General features: G+C 37.3%; 1 protein-coding gene across 1 annotated transcript in view; it reads left to right on the top strand.

Moving 5' to 3' along the window:
- CNBD1 (cyclic nucleotide binding domain containing 1) overlaps positions 1-22,925 on the top strand; it is a 165,808-nt gene that overhangs the window by 5,107 nt on the left and 137,776 nt on the right. Inside the window, exons 3-4 of the mRNA XM_068933843.1 lie at positions 2,571-2,684; positions 15,820-15,969. Of these exons, the coding sequence (XP_068789944.1) occupies positions 2,571-2,684; positions 15,820-15,969 (264 nt within the window). The remainder of the gene's footprint in view (positions 1-2,570; positions 2,685-15,819; positions 15,970-22,925) is intronic.

The raw sequence follows: 22,925 nt of genomic DNA, 5'->3' as shown, positions 1-22,925 counted from the left end.
TAGTCTGCCTAATGTGACCCAGGATTACAATTATCACAGAGCACATAACAGAAAAGATGTTATGGAAGCAACATTTCAATTTACCCTTATGCTAGCAAAACCTCTGGTAATCTAAATGACTTTTTTGATTCATCTGAAAAAAAAAAACAACCTTATACACAAATTGTCACCATGTCTAAAAACATGCCAACTGCTCTTCAAACATGTCATTTTTCTTAAAGCAATCCCATGGTCTTTCACATAATTAGTAACTAATTTACTAATTAAAAAAGCAAAAAACAAATATACAACATACACATGGCCTCAACTAGTTTTATTTTTCTGTCAATATTTGCAAGGTAATCTGCCAAATCTGCTTAAGCAAGCATTAAATTATTCTTAACTTACTGATATATGCTCCTTACAATATTGATCTGTTTTAATTTGGCTTCAGTGTGCTTATTCTTTGCACCCTTCATATGAGGAGTGCCTCATGCAGAGGCAGAGCAACTACAGACCCTTACTGATGTAATTCCAGGATGTAAGGTTGTATTTGCCAGCGTAAAATCAGACAGCTTGATGAGAACTGTACAGGACGTTATGAAATCTCCAGTCTAGATTGAGTTAGTTCATAAAGCAGTTCAGTTCATATTTAGAACATCTTGCATGTAGAGCTTGCTATTTACTTCTGCTTTGGGGGGAAAAAAGGGTTATTTGATAGTTTGCAAGGGAAACATTAAATTAGTGACTTTTAGGAAAATAGTTGCTTGGTCTTGACTAGAGATTTTTTAAATTTTCCTTAGGAATGTGCTTCCCGGAGGAGGAGATGTAATTTATTATAACATTTATAATAAAGAGTTGATTGAAAATTGTGGCTTTGAACCTCAAATATCTGTAGAGCAGAGAAAACTAAAATCCACAACTGAACTTGGATCCTTAAGATTACCTCTTGGTGCATCTGTACCTACGTTACAGCACTGACCACCAAACCGACACTTGTAATTAAATGGGTGAAATTACTTTCACTTGTTGACCCTTTATATATGGAAAGGAAAGTGGCCGCTCAAAAGGGAGAAACATGATAAGCATACGTGCTTCTATTCTTCTGTGACAAACTGAGAAAATGTTTAATAATACATGTGTATTCTGCAGTAAATATTTTGGAAAAAGATTGGTGAAATAGGATGAATTTCAAGCTGGGTCTGAGTCTTTTACTGTTGGCAATAATCTTTTAATCTGGTACATCTTAGAAATGCATTTCTGAAAAATGCAAAGAAAAGTTTATTCAAGAGAGTACTTAATTGAGACAATTTAGCTATGGATATAATGAGATGTTTATGAAATACGTTAAACGCATATGAAGCTGCACCTGCTGCCTTTTTTTTTAGAAAGTGGATATTTTCTTCACTGCCCTTGACTCTTTCAATAAGAAATGCATGTGCTTTAGATAACTATTTGCATATTTAATGAATTTGAAGGGAGATTTATGTTTTCAACATGCAAAAAAGGAAGGATGAATGTCCCAACTTGTCTGTAGCAGTCATTTATAACTTTACCTCCCATAAAGATGTATATATTTTTTGAAACTAATAGGAAGGCGTTCACTGACTTCAGCAGGGCTGGATACTGTGTTAATGCCATTTCTTTATTATGAGCGTAATTTTTTATGTTGCAAATATATATGCATAGGTGAATAAATTTAATTATTATATTAATTATGTGAAGAGAGTTTTCATTATCTGTTATAGGAAGTAGTATACTTCCCTCTTCTCAGAGGGAACCGCAAAAGATGAATCCGTGTAAATATAGCAGGGGTAATATCTCAATATCTTTTATTAGACCAAATGGTTAAGCTGGGAAAAAATAAAAATGTTTTATGGAAACATCAAAACCTTTTTTCAGAATGGACTGCCATAGCAGAATCTCCAGTTCATTGCTGGCTTCGATCTGCCTAGTGACCTGCCATCCAGCAAATTCCCTTGTCACACTTGTTACCTTTTTTGTTGTTTTTCAGTACTTTCTCAGGCTTATTTCCATCTCCATGCCTGCCATAACTAAATGGCATTACCCCTGCTGCTATCTGACAGTCTTGTGTGTGTATATACTCTAGCAGGAGACAAGAATTTTTGGGACTGTTCATAGATGCTCACAAGCAATTCCAATACTTTTATGTAGCTGTTTGCACGAGAGATTAATGCTGTTAGTCCTGGTTTCTTCCACGCCTGGTGAAGGCTGCTTCATTGGAGAACATTTGGCAGTTCTAAACAAGTTGATATTACTCAAACTACAAATGCAAAACTGAAGAGGAGGGACTGTGCAGGTCATGAGAGAAAATTCTCACAGGAGAATTTCTCGCTGTATGCCGCATAGACTCTTATTCTAAGCATTGCACAAAAAATTATTTTTGTTTCCATTAGTATTTGGAAGCTTCTGTGCAGATCCTTCTTCAACTGTTTAGCATTATTATGAGAACCACACTCCTAAGACAGTAGTTTTATTTCCTTTGGAGAAATAGAACTTGACCTTTTCAATTGCATTATTTTGAAAGCTTATTTCTAGGATGTGTGTTCTATATTTTCACTTTTTTTTAGGAATGATCAGCACATCAATGAAGTTGCTCATCAGAAGTTTATTGAACTTTATCCTAAAGTGTTCTACCAAGAAAAGAGTGCGTTGCCAAGAATTCCTGAAGCACATCTCAAAAGGTAATACATATCTTCTTGATTTTTTTTTCAGAGTGCAATGAAGTTTCTTTCCTTGTTTTTTTTTTTTTTGAGAGAGTTTAAGAAAGAAAAGCATAAGATATTATCAGGTCAAGCTTTACCACTGCATACAATGGAGCAGCTGCAGGAGACAAAGATTAGTAGCTAGTGCTAAATTCATTTTCTGCATGAGCAGAAACATCTGTTCATTGCTAAGAAGTACATTTGTCCAACCTTTCAAAACATTTTTGGTTACATACACCCACTTCTCAGCGTGATGCTGGATTCATGGGGGAAAAAAAGATTAAAAGAGCATGGCTGCTGTTACTTTATTTATTGCATTTAATTCGCAATCATATAAAGAGTATAGAAAATAGGTTGCTCATGAGCAAATACATATATGTATACATGCACAGCTCAGTTCATAGTTGCACCGTACACCGCGCCTCGGTTATGAAGCTCCTGGCAGCAAGCCTTCTTGATTGGAGGTCAACAGTTATTCCCAAGCCCTCATTGTCCCAAGGCCAACGCAAACTTCTTCACTGTGGGACAGATGCTGCGGACACTGGGCAAGAACTAACGGTGCTGCATCTCTCCCTGGATGCCAGAGGGCTGCCAGGTTGCGCCTTTTGCCTTTGAGATCTCTCTGTTGTGCCCAGAGCTCCCATGGTGGTATGCACAGAGTAGGCGCTTTGCCCCAAAAGTCTGAGGCCTACTGAAACAGTTGCTCTTGACAGGCATGGGTCTACGTTTGGCCTACTAGGTGATGATGATTTATAGGTTGATTTGTTTGTCTGTTTGTTTGTTTTTTAATGGTATCTGTGTTTTTGTGAACATTTCCTGGAAAAAGGTTGAAATTTAGGGATATAACCTGCTTTACACCTACACAGTACTTTACCTTCAGTGGCTTGTGCACTAGAATGGTTAATATTTTTCCATTAGGTGAAAATCAATTTTTCCAAAGAAAAATATTTTGATGAAAAATCTTCAACTAAACCATGAAAATGCATCTACTTGTGTTATTTATACGAACAGAAAGAAAGCAAATGGGAACTTGAGAGCAGGTTTTATGCTGCTAAAACACAGTAGAGGTTGATGTCATCTATTTACTATTCCCAATGGTCATTTTGGTCATACTTTAAACAAAATACTTCTAAAATTAGTGATCTCCCAGGAATGCTTAAAACCCGTTAAAGAAATCAGAAAAGAATAGACTTTCTGTACTCCCACAGGTGGATCACAGTCCAGGTCAGACATATTTGAAGACGTGGAAAGATTTTTCAGTTTTTATTAAAACATCAGTGGAGTTCAGATGCAATAGGAATGTATTATATTGCAAACAGTATAAAACTTTGCCTGTTGTAAAGGTGTGATGAAGATGAATTCTGAAAATATTCTGCCAGTATTTTAAATTAGTTTTGAATTTTAAACAACTATTGTTATTAATTTCTAATAGAAAAGACTGTGCTTCTGCATAACTAAATAACAAAAAAAAATCTAATAACCTTCTACAAGAAAAATCTGGAAATTACAAGTTTGCCAAAATTTTCATTTTTATAGGAAAAATATGTAATGTGATATAACATCATAATCTTAGTGAATCCCTATTTTAAAATTTGTATTTGAATCAGTCTTAAGACTGCTGTATGAAAAATTACTTGGGTAGTTCTGTGATGAATCATCATCCTCGCAGACTGACAATTCTGTTGTAAAAGTTAGCTCTGAATAAAGAAAATTACACTTCATAGAAGCATCTCATGCTCTCTCACATAAGCAGTGTTCTATAAAACAGAGGCCAAACGAAGATTATCAGTATTACACCACCACAGTTGGAAAAAACCCACATTTCTAGGTCATTGATCAAATTGTTCCTTGATTTATAGGCTCCAGGCCCTCCAAGGAGAGCTACAAATCTTGCTGGTTTTACATGCATTTTTCTTATATACCTCTGAGATGTCTACAAACTGTGTTGAAACAATTGAATTAAGTACTGTAATTTTTGCCCTCCGCATGTAAATGTGCTTTCTCTGCATGTTTACAGAAGGTGAGGTAGAAAGGTTTCTTTGCTTCTGTCTACCTTACCTTCATTAACACGGACAGACAGTGGGATCCAAGCTTGTGGCTTGAGCTCTTCTTCTTCCTTTGGAAAGAATTACTTGCAGGTACCAGAGGGATTACTGCATGCGTATCTGAAGACAGAATTTGGCCTCATGACTTAAGCTTGTTTGCATCAGGTTAAGCTGCAGATTGCTGTGTAGGGAATTGTTCATACTACCAGGCAAATATTGTAGTTGCTAGATTATAGACTAGAGCCCTGCAGCAACAGTGCTGAACAAAGCAGTCTGAGCTTTGCATATTTTGATTCTCCTGCGAAGGAGTTCAGGCTTTGAGGTGATCTGTGGTTGTTTTCTTTCAGGACTGTTAAAGTTAGAATGCAAGATCTTAACTGTGTGCAACCCCAGTCTGCTTATGACAACTTACAACTGTTTAGTTTGGGTAGTTTGTTTCTTTGCTTTATGTAAGTACATCTTTAAAGAGATTCCCTGCCCCGGACATTTCCTCCCCCTTTAAAAGTTCTTATCTGATGATACGGGCATCTTTTGAAAGCACTAATATATTTCGACTTTATTTCTGACTCCTAAAATGTATGTGTGTGCAGCATATAAAATCACTGCAATAAAGGTGTGACCAGTACAGGATCTCACTTAATAAAACATTGCATGATATATGAGAAGGTGGTAGGCTCTTTTAAGGTCTCTTTCAGAGATGCAAGTCAAGCCTGGAATGCTAAGAGACGCTTTCTTCATTTAGATAAACCTTAAATACACCAAAAAAATCTCAAAAGGTCAGGGAGATGGAAAGCAAGACAACTTGAATGTCTGTGGCTCATATAATATGCTTTTTTTCATATATGCATTTAATTTGCTACAGTTGTCTTACTAAAGTTTTGTGCTGGCTCTTATGTTGAGGGAAACTGTTGAGGGAAACAGAGCAGGACAAGATTAATGGAAAATAGGTCGACTGGATCACTTTTTAACCTGGTGGGGAACGTTGTAACAGGCCTTCATCAGTCTGAAGAAAGTGGGACAAAAGAGCTTACAGGGTGCTTGGATGGAACCCGGAAATTCTGCCAACAGGAATTTACAAGCCTGAGTTAAAGGCCAAAGATGAAAAGCCACTTTCAATACACCAAGCAAATAGCCCAAAGGAAGTGCAGAAGAGATGCAAATATCATCATTTTCACCCTTTCTAAGAGTTAGGAGGTTTACTGTAGGAGGCATTTAGGCATTTAACTCCAGGAAAGGCTTCAGGACTGCAAATCTTAAGACTTCTCTTGAATAAACACACATCAGTCAATCCTTTCTTTCAAGAGACCACCAAAGATGAAAGAAGAGGATGTCATCTCTTTTATGAAGTATTCTAGTGGTTATGGCATCTATCCAGGAAGACAGAGATTTGAATTAATTTTTTTTCTCTGCCTCCCATCTGATAGTTTATATGGTATTTCGGGATGAAGTACTCTTGATCTTGTCTCTTTGGAGATGCTGTTTTACAACACTTAAATCTCTGAGCCAGAGAAAATGAGGTTCCATAGCTTACTCCTGCACAGTAGCCTCTGGGCCAGCAAAGTGGGTCTGCACTGCAGGCTTGAGAGTCATTTGCATGCTTGTGAGTTTTCTCCCCTTCATTCCCTCCTTTCTTCTGGCTTTTCCAGCTAATCCTAAATTTGTTTCTTTGGTGTCTCACTGATAGTGTAAAATCAGCATAATTGCATTGGATCAAAAAAGCCCTTTTGAACTTTTTGAATCAAAATTTGGAAGACGGGTTCCAGCCTTTTGCATCTGAGGTAGGAAATGGGCTGGAAGGCAACATCGCTCAGCATGGAGCCCTCTTCAGTTATCACTGCTGACTTCTAATGACTCCACCAGGAAGTTTATAGTGCCATGGAAAGGGTGCCTGCTCCACCGCACAGACACTCTTTCCTGGGCCTTGGAAGTAAAAACTGTTAGTGTACTCTCTGCTAGGAATAATTAGCCTCTTTTCTTGGGGATAAGTGGTCCAGGGTCTCACACAAATATGCTGCCTTTGCTTATGGCAAAAGGTTTGATGTTTAGGGAATTCTTAAAAGGTACTGACGCATGCAGTGAAGACAGATCTAGAAGCCACTACTGGTATGATGTCCACTGAGCCCTGTGTGAGCTACAATAAGCAATGCGTCTCAGGGGGGCGTGTCACTCTCCTACCAGCAGTGAAACTTTGAATGTTGAGGACCATCATTTGGCCAGTCACTGGTTTAGTTGACTCAAAATTGAAAATAAAAGTTTCTGGGAAAATTCTTCCTCTCTCATCTCTTTGTCAGTCCTATCAGTTTAAGTAATATTTCCCATTACATCAGAGCACTTTAAAGTTTCATTACATATATATATATCTGAGCATTTTTAAAAATACTTCAAAAGTATGATAGAAGAACATCTTAATTTGTACCCTGTATTTAAGCTCCCAGTAGAACTCAAATCCTGCAGCTTGAACCAGTAAAAAACACAAAGAACGCCACTAGAATTTTCCAAAAATTTTAAAATTGTGTGGAACCTACTGTTGCAGTGTCAAGACTCTAAAGTATCACAGAATCACAGAATGACAGAGGCTGGAAGGCACCTCCAGAGGTCATCTAGTCCAACCTCCCTGCTCAAGTAAGGTTACCTACAACAGATTGCACAGGACCCTGTCCAGATGGCTTTTGAATATCTCCAGGGAAGGAGACTCCACTACCTCTCCGGGCAACCTGTTCCAGTGCTCTGTCACCCTCACAGTCAAGAAGTTTTTTCTCAGGTTTAGGTGGAACTTCCTGTGGTTCAGTTTCTGCCCGTTGCCCCTCCGTCCTATCACTGGGCACCACGGAGAAGAGTCTAGCCTCATCCTCTTGACACTCCCCCTTCAGATACTTGTACACATTGATGAGATCCCCTCTCAGTCTTCTCTTCTCCAGGCTGAACAGGCCCAGCTCCCTCAGCCTCTCCTCATATGAGAGATGCTGCAGTCCCCTCATCATCTCTGTAGCCCTCCGCTGGACTCTCTCCAGGAGTGCCATGTCTCTCTTGTACTGGGGAGCCCAGAACTGGACACAGGACTCCAGGGGAGGCCTCCCCAGGGCTGAGGAGAGGGGCAGGATCACCTCCCTCCACCTGCTGGCAACACTCTGCCTCATGCACCCCAGGAGACCATTGGCCTTCTTGGCCACAAGGGCACACTGCTGGCTCATGCTTCACTTGTTGTCCACCAGCACTCCCAGGTCCTTCTCTGCAGAGCTGCTTTCCAGCAGGTCCGCTCCAACATGTACTGGTGCATGGGGTTATTCCTCCCTGAGTAAAGGAGTTTGCATTTGCCTTTACTCAAATGCATTAGGTTCCTCTCTGCTCATTTCTCCAGTCTGTCAAGTCTGTCTGTCAAGTCCCTCTGCATGGGACCTTGCACAGCCCTCTGATGTATCAGCCCCCTCCTCCCAGTTTAGTAGCATCAGCAAACTTGCTGAGGATGCACTCTGTCCCTTCATTCAGGTCACTGAGGAATAAATTGAATAGGAGTGGACCCAGTATTCACCCCTGGGGGACACTGCTAGCTCCAAGCCTCCAAATGAATGAATATAAGGGTAGATAGCTTGCTTTAGACTTGCACATCCTACCTTTTACCAGTCAAATCTAAAAGCTTGGGACTACTTTAACATTTTTAATACGCTAAGATATATTAGGAGATACAGAGTAACACAGCATTAACGGTTTTCAATTTGTAATCCTAAGGAGCAATCGGAATGTATACATTAGCAGTAATCACACCAGTTAATGTCCTTGAGCAAAGAGAAAGTTCTTGGAGGAAGATGGTTGTAGGACAGTATATACTCCTTCATGGAAATATATTATTTTAATATAATTTATTCCAGTGTTTACAGTGACAGGACTTTGTAGCAGTCATAGACAGTGAATCTCTTCTCTTTCAGAGAGACATTCAATAAATTGCAGCACTCAGTTTTTTCTTTTCTTACAAGAAAAAAAGGCAAATCAATAAAGTGGTGATTTTGTCCAAGCTTCAGATAGAAGAAATATCTATTCATATATTTTGCAGCCAAAGCTTCCATTCTTGCTGATGCACTGAAAACTCATTTTGAAATATGTTCTGAATGAGCCTTTAAATCATCACTGTATATCCTGCATAGTTTGGCTTACAAGTGAACTAAAGATGAATAAGCTAGTAACCTTATACACATATATTTACTGCAGGATATAAGGCAAAAAAAAAGAAAGTGCATACATATAATGACTTAGTTTATTGCTTGATGGGGAAACATGTTTGGCTACATCTTTTTTCTTCTTCTTCAAATATTCTTTTTTCTTTCAGTCTTCTCTGAGGGATATAGATGATCCTATGAAAAAGCTCAAACACTGCCAGAAATAAGGTCTACTTTGTCAAGCCAAACTCCATTAAGTTTTACACCCCAGAGAATAGAGATAATGCACAGGCAATGCTCAGATAAAGCTTCTCAAACTGGGGAAGGGAGAGTAGCTTACTGAACACAGAAATAAGAATGGAGGCAAGCTATCATGTACTTTGCAGGAGGTGAAGAGATGCTTTCACATTAAATAGAAAAAGTTTACAGAGTCCTTCAGTGTGTAATACGCTTTTTTCTGTTTTTTTTTTTTAATTTTTCCCCGAAGTATTATGCAATTCAGAGAAAAATGCCAGAATTTGCTGAGAGTTAAAGTTAGAGCAAGTGTAATTTATCAGAGACCCCAGAGAGAATGGATTTGGGGAACTCTCTTTTTGACTTCTTATTAAGTTACTTCTTGTGTTTTGCCAGAGTTTGAATCTTTTTATCTTTTCTCTCATTGTGCAGTGTCAAAATTCCCAGGAAACAATCTTATGAGCACAGCATCTTTATCAACCTGCCATCCCCAGAACAGGGTACTAACAGCTGGTTATTATTCATGACTGCAACTTATGGCCACTATTTGATAGGTATATAAACAAAAGCAAGTTTTATTCAACTAAAGGTTTTTGCACTGGTTTTAAAATTTGAATTATCTTTTTCTTTATTTTAGCTGTGAAATCATGATTTTGGTAGTGTGTGAGTCAGTGTAGAACCATAAACATCGCTTCCCTTAAATGAGAATCTAAATTGCTAGCTGCTTATCAAAATGAAATAGAGGCAATTAAAAGATCTCCTGGTCTAGAATGGTGTTTCCCAAATACTGTAAAGTTAAGTCCAACTTCCAGGAAAATGTGTGCTTTCTATAGTATAAAGGCTGTGTTGTCAGAAGCCTTACTTATTTTGACTTTTTAAAATAATGATGAGCTTCTTAACTGGTTCAGTTATAAAAGATCTGGAAGGTTGTTTGGATGGTTGTCTTGGGTTAGTGGACTTGGATATAAGGTGGAAGGTGACTGGAAATACGCCACTCTACATTTAAATGTGAATCTATATGGGAACTTAAAAGTCAATGCCACTTCTGTAAGTAGTCTTTAGAAACTTCTGTGCGTACCCTCTTCTGGTTCCCATCATTCTCCCTTCCCACACAGCCTCTGAGTAACTTCCCTACTGTGATCCCTGTCCATTGCATATGTATTTTTGTGTTAAGTGCAGCTAACACTTGTACTTGTGAGCAAGCTGTGATGGCATTACATGATAGGCAGCAAAATCTTTAGGTCTATAAACTGCATTCCAGATCTTTTGTGCATATCAGTACTGCTGCTCTCTTCCTTGTGTACGTGAAGAGTCAGACTTGTTGCATTCAGGTAGGCAAAGTTCTTGCACTGGAGGGACGTACAGTTGAATGGAGGCCCATAAATGAAATGCTTATTCTTTCTGACAGCAGTAGCAGAATTATCCTCATCTCATATATAAGTGTCACAGCTTGCTTTTCTCCCAAGTGAGTCTGGCTGCAGCAGAGGTGTTAATGCGACATTGTTATGCAAGCTAATACATTTGCTGCCCTTTCCCACAGCCATGTGCAGATGCTTCAGGGAATGCCTAAATCTCCCAGTACAGATCATTTGTTCTAGGGGATACATAAGAGGAGGCTCTTTATTTACTGGCCATTAGGGGTCCCAGTCATATATCAGAGGTCCACTGTACTCGAGACAATTTCTGAACCAGAGTTTGCGGAGTTTAAAGTTACAAAGCAGGTCTGCTCTACTCAACGGTTTATGAATCTTACACATGCAGAAAACGCACATGACTTCAATTGTGTAATTCAGTTTCACAGAAAGAGGCCTGTACAAGAGTGAAAGACAAACATTTCTGACACCCAGACTTTCAGTGCTGCTAGCAGCTTTTGTTTGCCTATTAATGCCAGCTTCCAAATGATGAAGCTTGTGTTTACTGATTTATCCCTGCTTGCCCTCTTTCCCACCTTCCTCATCTCTCACATATCAAATATTTTGCGCTCCAGTGAAAAATAATGTGGAATAATGGCAGTACACAAGCAGGATCACTGCCAGGCAGATTATTTTATGTATTTATTTTGTGTGTGGAACATATCGTTACTGTGTAGAGATTTGTTGTTGATTCACTGGTTTCCTTCATGTTATTCTGCCTGCTCTGATTTTCTCCTGCTACTAGTAGCCCTGAACCTTCCAGATTACCTTGAATTGTAATTATATGTCCGCAGGACTTGGAGTAAACTGTTGGAAGAGGAAAGGATGTGCAATATGGCTTTGTACGCGCTGGAGTTGCCAAAACACTGTATTGACAGACACAACAACCGTATCCTGAAGAGTCTCTCTTAGCTATCTGTGTGGCTGACCTGAGCCGTGCATCTTCCATGGCGTCTTGTGACTGTCAGGCTTGAGCTGAGGTGTTTTGGGAGTGGAACTGCAAGTAATGCTCCACAAACTTGACTCCAGTCTTAGAAATTTTCGCTATCAGTGGGCTGTATCTTTCCCTCTCTCAGGGAGAAGGAAGGAATACACGGCAGTTTTTGAAATCTGGGATCCCTGCGTGTGCTCAGAGAGAAGGTGTTCTAATTAAATGAGCACGACTTGTTATCTGTCCCTCTGCCTTGCTCCCCCGTCCAGATTCTGTTAGAATCCAGCTTTGAAAAGCCTATGTCAATCAGTAGTGGAGCAGAAACATTATCAGATGATATAGAAAGCAAGTCGTTCTCAGAGCTAATCACAACTGTATATTGCTCAAAGGTTTACTTATAGGGAACAAATCACAGATAGTCTGTCAGTTATGCAATCTGTTCACATAAAATACTTTATTCTGAATAACATAGCAGATCTTAAATATAGGCTGCATCATTCGCTCAGGGCCACTGACTTGTTTGGATTTTATTACTGACAATTATTTTTAATTTAATGACTGAGTTCTTCGTCAGTACCACATTAATAGATATATTCAATGCTATATAACAGATTATATTAACTTTAATCTTTTGAATATCTCAGAATAACCCTAACGCTACAAATGAAAGCCAAAGTTGCAATCCATAGTAAGGGAATCCCATTGTACTGGATAACATGTGCTGTCGTCAGAACTTTTCTGTATGAAGGGATCATTTTGCAATGTAATTATTATTCTGTCCTAACATTGCTAAAATGCTTAGTTTTTATTGAAAAAAAACCACTTTCGTCTGGTATAGTATAAATGGTATTTTTTGTGCAGTTTGGAAATAGTATGGCCTAAGCCAGAACAGGGTAATTTAGAACCAAACTAAATGCTGATGTGGGCGATATACCACTATATCCATGCCAGTACAATTACATTAGTGGTTATCTTCTCATTAAGAAACGCAAAGATTTGACCAGGAGACTATAATGAAGGCTAAATTTAATTCTGACACGGTTATAACATCAATAGGTGACAATTTCCTTATCTTCAATGACTTTTGTTAGGATCTAACTAACTGATAGTTTTAAAATGGAGATGCATCTTCCCGGGGCTTTCATAAATTCCATTCAGCCTACTGAAATTTTTATCTTCTGTGGTTACTTCATTCCTCATGTGTGTGCACATAACTTTCTCTGGCGTATCTAGATCAAGTGAAACGCAAATTGTATAAGAATATAATACCATCATGCATAATTATTTTTTGTTTGAAGGAGATGAATAAATATTATGGGAGCAGACTGTTTTCCGAGTGAGAGAAAATACAGTAGCTATTCTAAGGGCGGAGTTTTAGTGTGGGCTGTAGTCTGTTAAACTTAGAAGACAGGTAAAGGTCATGGCTAAAACAAAAACAAGGGAGGAGAGGAATAATAGAAAGGCCAAATTGAATAATTACTTTTTTTTTTTTCATTTCTGAAGTCACAAATTGTGGCTGTTGAGTTGACAACAAAGCCACGTAGGTTAGCTATAGAGTGGCATAGTGTCTTAATCAGCCTATAGGAAATATTAAGAGGAAGAACAATAGATAAACTTGTGACACGTTCAGGCCAGGCTTTGAATGAAAATCCAGCGCAGTAGCCCTTGTGGTAATAGTGTCTTGCCTGTTTTGCTTTCTGATACCAAGAACTTTGCCTTTTTAATCTGTTCTAAACTATTACAGAAAGGAGCTTCTCTGTACACCTCTATCTGACAACTTTAAATTGTCTTTTTTTTTGTTAGTTTAATTAGGAGTCTACTTTTTTAATAACTTTCTGCTGTCTATTGCTCTAATTTGCTATTTCCTACGGGCAAGTGAAAAAAACTGTGCAGTTTCTACTTTTCCTCTTTTTTAAATTATGATTTAATGCAGTACATATTGTTAATACTATAATGTTATAAACAGTGCTATTTTCTTAGCTTATAAGGTATTGCTCAAAATATTTTCCTTTTTATAGGAAAATATGTATTTTTGTATATTTTGAAGGCTATATTATGGCCTTAAAGAGAATGTTGAAGGTTATTTTAAGCAAAAAAGGAAACATTTCAGAATTATATAATTTATTTATTCTGTAGAATAGTAAAATGTGTTGGAAATTCTTGAAAATAATCTAATTCACATAAATCAAATTCAAATGCCATTATATGCTCTGTTAGATGCTACATGACAACATAAAGCACGCTTTGTATAATTCTCTTCACAGTTCTGGCACATGTTCTACAATCAGCTCTTTAAGGTATAGACAGTATGCTTTGACAGCAAATTGTAAAATGGATCCTGAATAAGACCTTTACGCCTTGCCTCCACATAGATATTTAATAGCAATGACAAATTATAAAGCTATGGGAGACCACTTTGATTTGCAGAATGTTATTATCAATATTTAGATGTAAATGTAAAATGAATATAAATCTGAGGACTAAAATTTCTGTTGTCTGGAGACTCTGATACGCCTGAGAACTTCTCATGAATGTGATTTACTGTGTAGCTGCTGACATATTCAAAAAAGGCAATTACAACCATGAAGAAAAGATCCAGTTCAAAGTTAGTTGATATGAACAGTTTTGGGTGGATATTGAGGCTGCTTGTTTATTTCCATGACGCTTCTGTCATTTTACGCAGTGCGAAGCAGACGTTAATATGCTGCCTTGGGAGGACACTGCACTAGATTTGTTCAGCACAGTATCCAAGGTGAAGTAACATCAGGCCTGTATACCTGAAGGAGCAGAGTCTAAAGATTAATGAACTTTGACATTTACTGTGCAAACTCATAACTTTTCTCTGCTTCCCATAATAGGCTGGATTAGAAGCGTGCATCTATGCGGCTAGAAATGCTAGGGAAACTTAGGTTCAGAACTGAATTTTATAGATAGTGGTATCGACATTGCATGTGTCATGAGGTGCTCAGGGTTCAATAAACCCACTCTGCGATCAGTCATAGGAAAGATTCAGAACTGGTTATTCACTTTTCCTTGTTGACTTTTTTTGTGAATGGACTGTGAAATCTGCCTTAATTGTGAGGACTAAGTTTATTTAAGAAACAGTGTTACCTTCTCCCCAGCACATAAAAACATGATTCCAGTTTATTAAAAGCTTTTCAAGGCACAATTGTAAGGAGCTGGTAGAGGAAAGCAAAGAGAGGAAAAAGCGAGCTAAGTATGCACTTTTCTCCAGAGTGGTATTTTCGTGCCTACTCCCTACTGAAATCACTGGAAACTGGGCATATAATTACCTTAGTATGGTTGAGCTTTAGGTGCAGTTCTTGTAACATTATCACCTGATCACCTATCTTAAAGGATCTAACTTCTTTCCCCTTTTTTTCCTCCAGCTCTGCAAATAATTGTTTTGTTTCAAGAACTGGGCTCTTTTTTTTTTTTCATTGTAATAGGAATTACAATGTGAAAACCACATTTTTCCATTCTTAATAAAATGAATTTACTGTTCTTTACCACGGATCCTATTTTCAGGCAGCCTGAATGGCAGGCTGTTCTGGCCCTGGAAATGGCTGGTGTCTCAACTTTTATTTAAGATGCCTGAAGGGATATCTTGAAATTAGAGCTGATGGAGCTCTGAGCAGCTAGATAGCCAAGGATCTGGGAGGTCCACAGTAGAGCAAGGCATGTAGTCCAAAATATAGCTTAAAGCCAAATCTCTTGTTCTATCACACAATGTCAATAGCAGGAGAAGCAATGAAAATATTTGTAGTCACGTAAAAATTAAAACAGATGTATCATTTTGTTCTAGTGACCTGAGGGGAATACTAATGAGGCACCTCTGAATAACACTCACTGATAAAACCTTTTTATAAGGGAGTTGATTTCATGTGCCTACACAGTTTAGCTAGTAAATATACCATCCACATTTTAAATTCAAATTGTTACTTTTTATTTTAAACGCCTACATGAGTCACGTTGCATTGTAAGGGACGAAGCTTACCTATAAGCCGCTCCTGGAATAGATGAGGTGAAAGCAGCCTGGGACAAAAGTTGGACAGTTTTGTTCCACTGTTGCTTTCACACAAAAGAGAATTTTTGCATGTATTCCAAACTGCTGGCTTGTTAAGAGAGAAACTAAAATTCTTGTAAAAAGGTATGTATCTATTTTTTTCAGATGTACAGCTCTTGCTTTCACTGTTGATATTTTCATGTTTTATTTTATTGGAACTACTTTACAAACTTTAAATAGTTAAAGAAGGGCCTTTAGCTGCCTAAAGTGTATATAGCAGTATTGTTCTAAATGCATGAGATACGTTTCTTATAAAACTCTCGCTTGTGTTTTAGGATACCAAAACTATCTGATCAACCAGTGGATGAAAAATATCATGATATAGGTAGTTATCTTAAGAAGATTAGAGGTGTCCTGAAAGTAGAGCAAGAATCTCTTCAGAAAAGGGAGCATATAGACATGTTAATAAGAATACTCAAGAAACTGTAAGTATTATGATCAAAATTAACTTTTAACATTGATAATAAAGGAATAAAAAAAAAAATTCACTCAGATGTAGGGGAAAAAGGCAAGTAAAACAAAAATATATTAGTAAAATGAGGAATATGACCTCACAGTAATCTTCAGTGATCAGCTACACTGCTTTTCAACACTATTTCCTCCTCCTGCTGTTCATATTCTTTAGAAAGAGGGATCTGGGTTTCACAGCTATCACTGAAGTACCTAGTCTGTTTCTATATTTAAAGAAAATTCAAGAAGATAATGTTGGGTTGCATTACAAGTGCATATTTTCTATCTGAAGTTATTACCCTTTTTAGAATACACACTAGAATGCTGCATTACTAGAGAAACTGAAAATTTAGGAGTGACTTTTTGAGGACTTACAGTTATTGTATTTCTTTGCACTGAAGAACAGATCCATTGGTCACTAATCTTAGTGCATCATCTATTCTTATAATAGTAATTCTACTGACTTAAATGAAGTTAAGCACCTTAAATATATCGTTTTTACCCTGGAACCTCAGAGTGAACCTGTTCTTTTATTTGGATGTTAACTACATGCTTCTGTCCCTGTTACAGCTGACCAAACTTCTCCTAGTCCATGCAGGTATTAGATCTCTACTGTGGTATATGGAATACCAAGCACATACCAAACTAGCATCAGGGACTAGCTCATTTGACCGTTCTGACAATTCTATCATTTTAAGCAGTTATTCTTTTCAAAACTTTCCTGCTTTAAAGAATCACATTCTTGTCATCACATTCATGCTCATAGTTATATTGTACTGCTTAGTTGCAAAATGTTAATTAATCTGCCCTGCAGAAATGACAGACGCTGTTGCTGCCACCATTGTTTGCCAGTCTTTGTCTGTACTGAGCCGTGTATATGCATGTTTCTGTAAGGAGGTGGGAGATGGTGGGGGAGGATATGTGAATGATCGCACGTGCAGTATGAATAGAACTTATAATCATTAATGTTGACTGATTTAATAGTTTTAGTTTTAACTTAGCAAGTGACAAGGAGAATGCAGTACAAGACAAATAGCAGTTTTTTCTTCATTGATCTTGTAACTTCAACACCATTGTAAGTCAAATTGATGGAAGAGTATGGTTTATCTAACCTCAGAAGCTGGACTGTTCTAACTGTTTCACTATAAATGAAGTGGTACAACCTCCCATCCATTTCTGATGGAGTTAAAATGGTGTTTCATGTTTGTATAGCTTTGCTAGTATGAGATACTTTAAGGACACATGAATGATTCTACTGGAGGTGCAAGCAGATGGGATCAAAGATGCCCTTAGCCTGCTCTCAGCTACCATTTCTATAACTCTGCTGGAGGTTCCTGTCCGCAAACTTCTGCTGGCATAACTGTTTATTCCATTGCTCCTTTGAATGAATATGTGCCATGCTCTGAAGAAAAAGCAGCAAATCTTTACTTTCTTTAACAGGAATTGTTTTCCTTAACCCAAATCTTTTCATGGATCTGATTTAGGGAAAGGTTAAATAGTTGTGTCAATGCAACCGGCTAGAGGAAAGTGTGAGAACAAACAGTTGACCGTGGGTAAGAGGTGGTAATGATTTAAACCAGACATGCTGCTTAGAAGTCTCCAATGTAAGTCCTTGATGTAATTAGACAGTTATATTCTAAAGAAGGGAACAGAAGGGAACCTTTTGGAGAAGGTGTCAGTGTTCAATAGGACCAAGATTTCATCTTCAAAGTCTGTGGCAAACTCCCACTGACTTCAGTGAGCCAGGATTTCAGCTATAATGTTTACTGAACTCAGTCACGGCATAGACTAGTCAATGGATAACTTCTGCCTCTTAGTTTGAGACATGTCACTATCCTTAATCTCGTGTAAATCTGAGCTGATGTTAAAAGAGGCTTTCCCATTTTTTCCACTCCTGCCTTTGGCTGCATGTTTCCAGTATTTCCTTTGTGTCAGATACCATTTAAAACATAGTTAATTTTGACCAGATCACGTCCCTGAATCACTTCATTGCTTTATCAGATGAGTAAACATGGAGAGAAAAGGAAAGTTGGTAGCTCTGATTTTAGAGCTATTTAAGCAGCTAGTGCCTCTCACACTCAAACATACCTACTGTGGGACGGTGCAAGTAAGAAGCAATGCTAGCTTGGTGCTTCCCTGGTATCCCAAGTGCAAACAACCATATGATATTTGTAGTTCCACTGTGGAAACTATGATAACTGGCTAATTCTTCTCTTTTAATATTCCTTCTTTTAGACACTCAGAATTTTAGCCCTCTATTGAGAATAGATGATAACAATACTGAAATAAGGTTAATCCTCTCTGCTGCTTTCAAGTCTAACATGGTATCAGTGGAAGAAAGATATTTTTCTTCCTTCTATGATTACTTTGTGCAACCAAAAATAGGACATAGAAGTGGGTTTCCTGATAAAGAATATCATCAAAAGAATGATGCTATATACTCTAGTTGCAGCTGTGAAAAGCCATTTTTCTGTTGCAAAAGGAGGCTTTGTTTTTCTCTTAATTGTTTGAATTATTTCTGAATACATTTTTGTCACTCTTTTTTTCTGGAGGGGAGATGAGCTCATAAACTGGCTGTGAAAATGCTCACTTTGAACTTTCAGCACACCATGCGCTTATGTATTCTCTTGCCTTTTTCATCTGCCAGAGAGTTTCAGGCCCTCGGAAAGAAAATAGAATAAATAAATAAACAAACAAAAATCCCTTTTACTCCCATCAATTAAAGATTTTTTGTATGAGGGTATGATGACTCTGAAGATCGTTATCTTTCTGCAGCATAATGACAGGGGTTTTCTAAGGCAAGGCCTCCAAAGAATGAGTCCCTGGAGTAGCACGAGTTGGCGAATCACAGACCAGATTCAGGTTAAAAGGCAAGACAGAGTTAGGGAAATGCTTTTTATCTAACAAAATTCTGCTTTGTCCCTATGACTGTAGTGCAGGGCTGTTTTAATGATACTGGAGGGACTAGACATGGATCAGTTTTGTCCAGCATGTGTATGCTGACACATTGTGCATTGGACCAGCAGCACACTGGCTGATACACCTTGGCAAGCCTTTCAAACCTGTGGTCAGAGAGCTGTGGCTGCATATTTTCCAGGGTTTTCAGAGAGAAACATCGGAAATAAAAAGGTGTATTTAAAAAAAAAAAAAAAGCCTACTTGAAATGATTCCTTTGAGGCAAAATAACATATTTTGGCTTTTTTTTTTTGGTTATTAGATGTCTTTTTAACGTTTATTTCACATTTCTTCCATATTTTAAACAAAAATGTCATTTCGAAACAAAACATGCAAGAAATGTTTTACTTTGAAACTTGTAATCACTGACTCAGAAAATGTAACATTGTATGCATTTTCTTTTCCAGTGAAAGTGTTAGCTAAATGAAATCCAAGTTTGTGATTTATTTTGGGTATCTGAAGCTCCACTTTCAGCAAATTCCATATTTACTGAAAAATTTTAAACTGCTCTCCAGATAGTTCATGAGTCACAGATATGTAACCGTAGACAAGCAGGATGGTCTCTACCCTGCTCCATCCTTGTTCTAGGGAGAAATGTTTGTTCAGGCATTTGTGGGGAAATGCCTCCCAGTTTCTTTCCCTGCCTAATTTCGCCTCCGGTCTCCACTTGTACAGCACCAAGTTTTGCTCCAGTTGCAGAATAAGGGGGTTATGCAGCCCCATCCTCTCCCCCGCTCCTCGCTTGTGACGGGGCACTAACTAGTTCAAAGCTTGGTTGTTGCTACTACATGATTACAAAGCAGCTCACATACATACTTAGTGACTCCAAAATGTTGAAAGTGCAAAAAATAAACCTCTGAAAAATTTTCCAAAGTTAATCTGTGGTAACTCTTATAGCATGAAGTAAATAGGTTCTATAAGTGCAATCTTCAAAACAACAAAACAAAACAAAAGCTTCATTCAATGATTTTGACATTCACAGTAAGTATAATGTACAATTAAAAATGAATTACGCTAGACAATTTTGTAAGTTCACACAGCAGTCTCACTGAAAGCTCTAATCTTTCTCTTTTATTCTGTTTTCTTATAGTCTACAATAAACAGATTCCTGAGGCAAATATTTACCCAAAATATGAAAACTCTCTAGTGCCTTTTTTGGTGCTGTTCTATTCAAAAAATGGATTGCATATTAATTTTACTCGGGGCTCTTGGGTCTTCACTGAGCTAACTTTTTGAAAACACATTCCTGACTCTAGCATGTGAGTAAATCTATTGAAGTTCATGGTAGAGAGATTTTTCAGAATTGTTTGTTGATAACCTGCCTCTGCTCCTTAGCTACTAAGTTCAGAGAAGCAAAGTTAAATCATATTAAGCATTTCTGAAAATCCTCCTTGCCAGAGAACTCAAATAGTCAGCTTGAGACAGTAACATTTTCAGAAAATTGCACTTATTCATTACACCAGGATTTCCTCATTCGCAAATGCTAGTAAAGATGTGGTTTTTGACTTGCATGGACAAAAGGCTGAATAAGAACTTGAGGATTTGACCCTGTGTATTTTTCTTTCTTTGATCTTACAGTATTACTTTCTGATGGTATTTATCCTTTTTGCTTCTGGCTTCCTTTGGCAAATGAATGTATATAGAGCTTTTAAAAATCCCCTTGAATCAGCTAATTATTTTTATATTTGTGGGTGTCCCCTACATTAAAACTTTTCTGAACTCCCCCAGCTCCAGATTGTCTAGGGTTTTGACCACCCAAGTACAAATTCAATGGAAATGCAACGTCAAAACATTTCTCCTTGATCTCTCTGAAAAGGCCCTGTCTTGTCATAGTTTCACGTTCTTCAACTGAAAATCTAGTAATTACACAATAGATAATTAGGACCATATAAAATCCACACATAAAAAACATTAAAGTCACCTCAAGACAGCAAATTAAGCTAGATCTCTTTGTAATTAGCTAATACTAGTAAAGGATTATACCATAGAATAAGCAAATGTCTTCTTCATTATTATCTAGAAAGCAAAAAAGTGAAGATCTCTAAATACTGTCTGTTGGACACTTCCATGAGATAAAGAATTCCTTTATTTTAGTTTTTTATGCCTTTTTTTTTAACTTGCAAGGATAGATTTTCAGAATTTCTGGAACTCAAATTCAGGGTCAAAATCAGCAGGAGAATATCTCAAGATCCTAAAAAATTCAGTGAGGATAAGAAATGTCCACCGTGATGTAAATCAGGCTTGTTAGCTGAACATTTAATAAAACACAGATTATATGTAAGACAACGTGCTATCTACCATGACCTTGTTGTTCAACTCCGAGCACTCTAAAATGCAGGGGACGCTTTTTCAAAATGTTTCACCGAATGATATGAAACTTGCCTGTTTTTGTTGAATCTCTAGAATATTCTTCTAAATGCCAGTATTGTGAGCTTCGGGAACTACATTGTGTGGAGGATACGGTAATAGTCCAAGTTTAACAGACTATTTGCTCCAGACTGTCACACTGAAGCCAGCAGAGAAACTAGGTAGAAGGAACCAAACAAATGACCTGAAAAGATGTCAGGAAACTACATAGATACATAGATACATGTGATCCTGCTTTTAGATGGCTCGTATGGCTTTTTGCTGTTACAGTGGAAAGATGTTTTCTCACCTAGTATAATATAAATTAGGAGATTATTTGTGCTTCTCTTGAAGCCTGTCTCCAAATTACAGTAGTGCACTTGTGCAGCCAGGATCAGGCTCTTAGAGTGTTTCTTCTTAATGTGTCAGTTGTGGATATTTAAACCCAAAGCAAATCGTGAGTTGATTTCCTACTGATTCTAGGAAATTTTCCAAAAACATGTATATTTAACAATTTGATAAAACAAATTGGAATAATTTTACGTCTAGTGTCTTTTTTCTCCAACACATTCAAACTCATTAAATATAAAACACCATAGGAACAGGTAATAATGTTTTTAAAGATTTTTAGGGGGATAAATGTTTTGCTGATATCTGAGTGACTATATTCTGGATTACTATGACTTCATGACTATCAGAACAAAGATAAAGCCCTATTTCTATTTTAAGATGGGATCCGTTCATCAGTGTTATGTGATAACTGTTATGAGCCTCATTTGTTTTATTTCCATGGCTCAACTAAATTATGTCACTTTTCTTAACATCCTTTTTTAACAACAACCATTCTGGGAATAGCTATAGACATTTGCAGGACTAATGAGGGAATTAATTTTTCAGAAGGCTTTTGGAAGACTATCTATTTCAAAATATTTCATAAAGCTGTTTTTGAAAATGTTCATTCAATAAATTACTCTGAATTGAAATCTTGGCCTTCTAAATTCACCTTTACAATTGCTATAAAAAGTATCAAGTAGGCTGCCTAACCTTTGCTTCTGAGATATGCTGAAAGCTTGCTTATGATTAAGCATTAATAATATTATTAGGAATTTATAGCTGTTGCTGCTACCTGTGATGCTGAAGTGAAAATTTTTTAACACTTGAATCTTTTACTTGGCTGGAAAGAACATGTGATCTTTAAGCTTTCCAATAAACTTCCAAATAATGCAAGGAAAATGAAGTAATGAAAAACTATTTTGTGGCTACCATTTCCTTTATATTTCTGTGTTACTCAGGATTAATCTGCGGTATTTTTTGCCTGAACTTTTTTCCTAGCCACTATCAGACACTTCACTGCCCTGTCAAAATCTTGTTTCTCCTATATCCAAACATGGAGAGTGCATCTTCGATATATCAACACTGATCAACTGTTTTCCTCTTGTGTTTTTCTTTTGAAATGTTTTTTTTTCCCTTGAAATGGATATGATTTTCTACAGAGTTTTGATTTTCAGCAAAATATTCTGCCTAAGTTTTTCCATGTGTATTTCCAAGCTTTTAAATCAAAGAACCCACTTGTATAGTCCCTAAAACATCAATATCCCTTCTTTAAAATGTTGGAAAACTATGGTATTCT

Source organism: Struthio camelus, chromosome 2, assembly GCF_040807025.1.
Source record: "Struthio camelus isolate bStrCam1 chromosome 2, bStrCam1.hap1, whole genome shotgun sequence".
Classification (NCBI taxonomy): domain Eukaryota; kingdom Metazoa; phylum Chordata; class Aves; order Struthioniformes; family Struthionidae; genus Struthio; species Struthio camelus.
The sequence above is the reverse complement of the archived record's forward strand: the minus strand, read 5'-3'. Positions and strand labels throughout refer to the sequence as shown.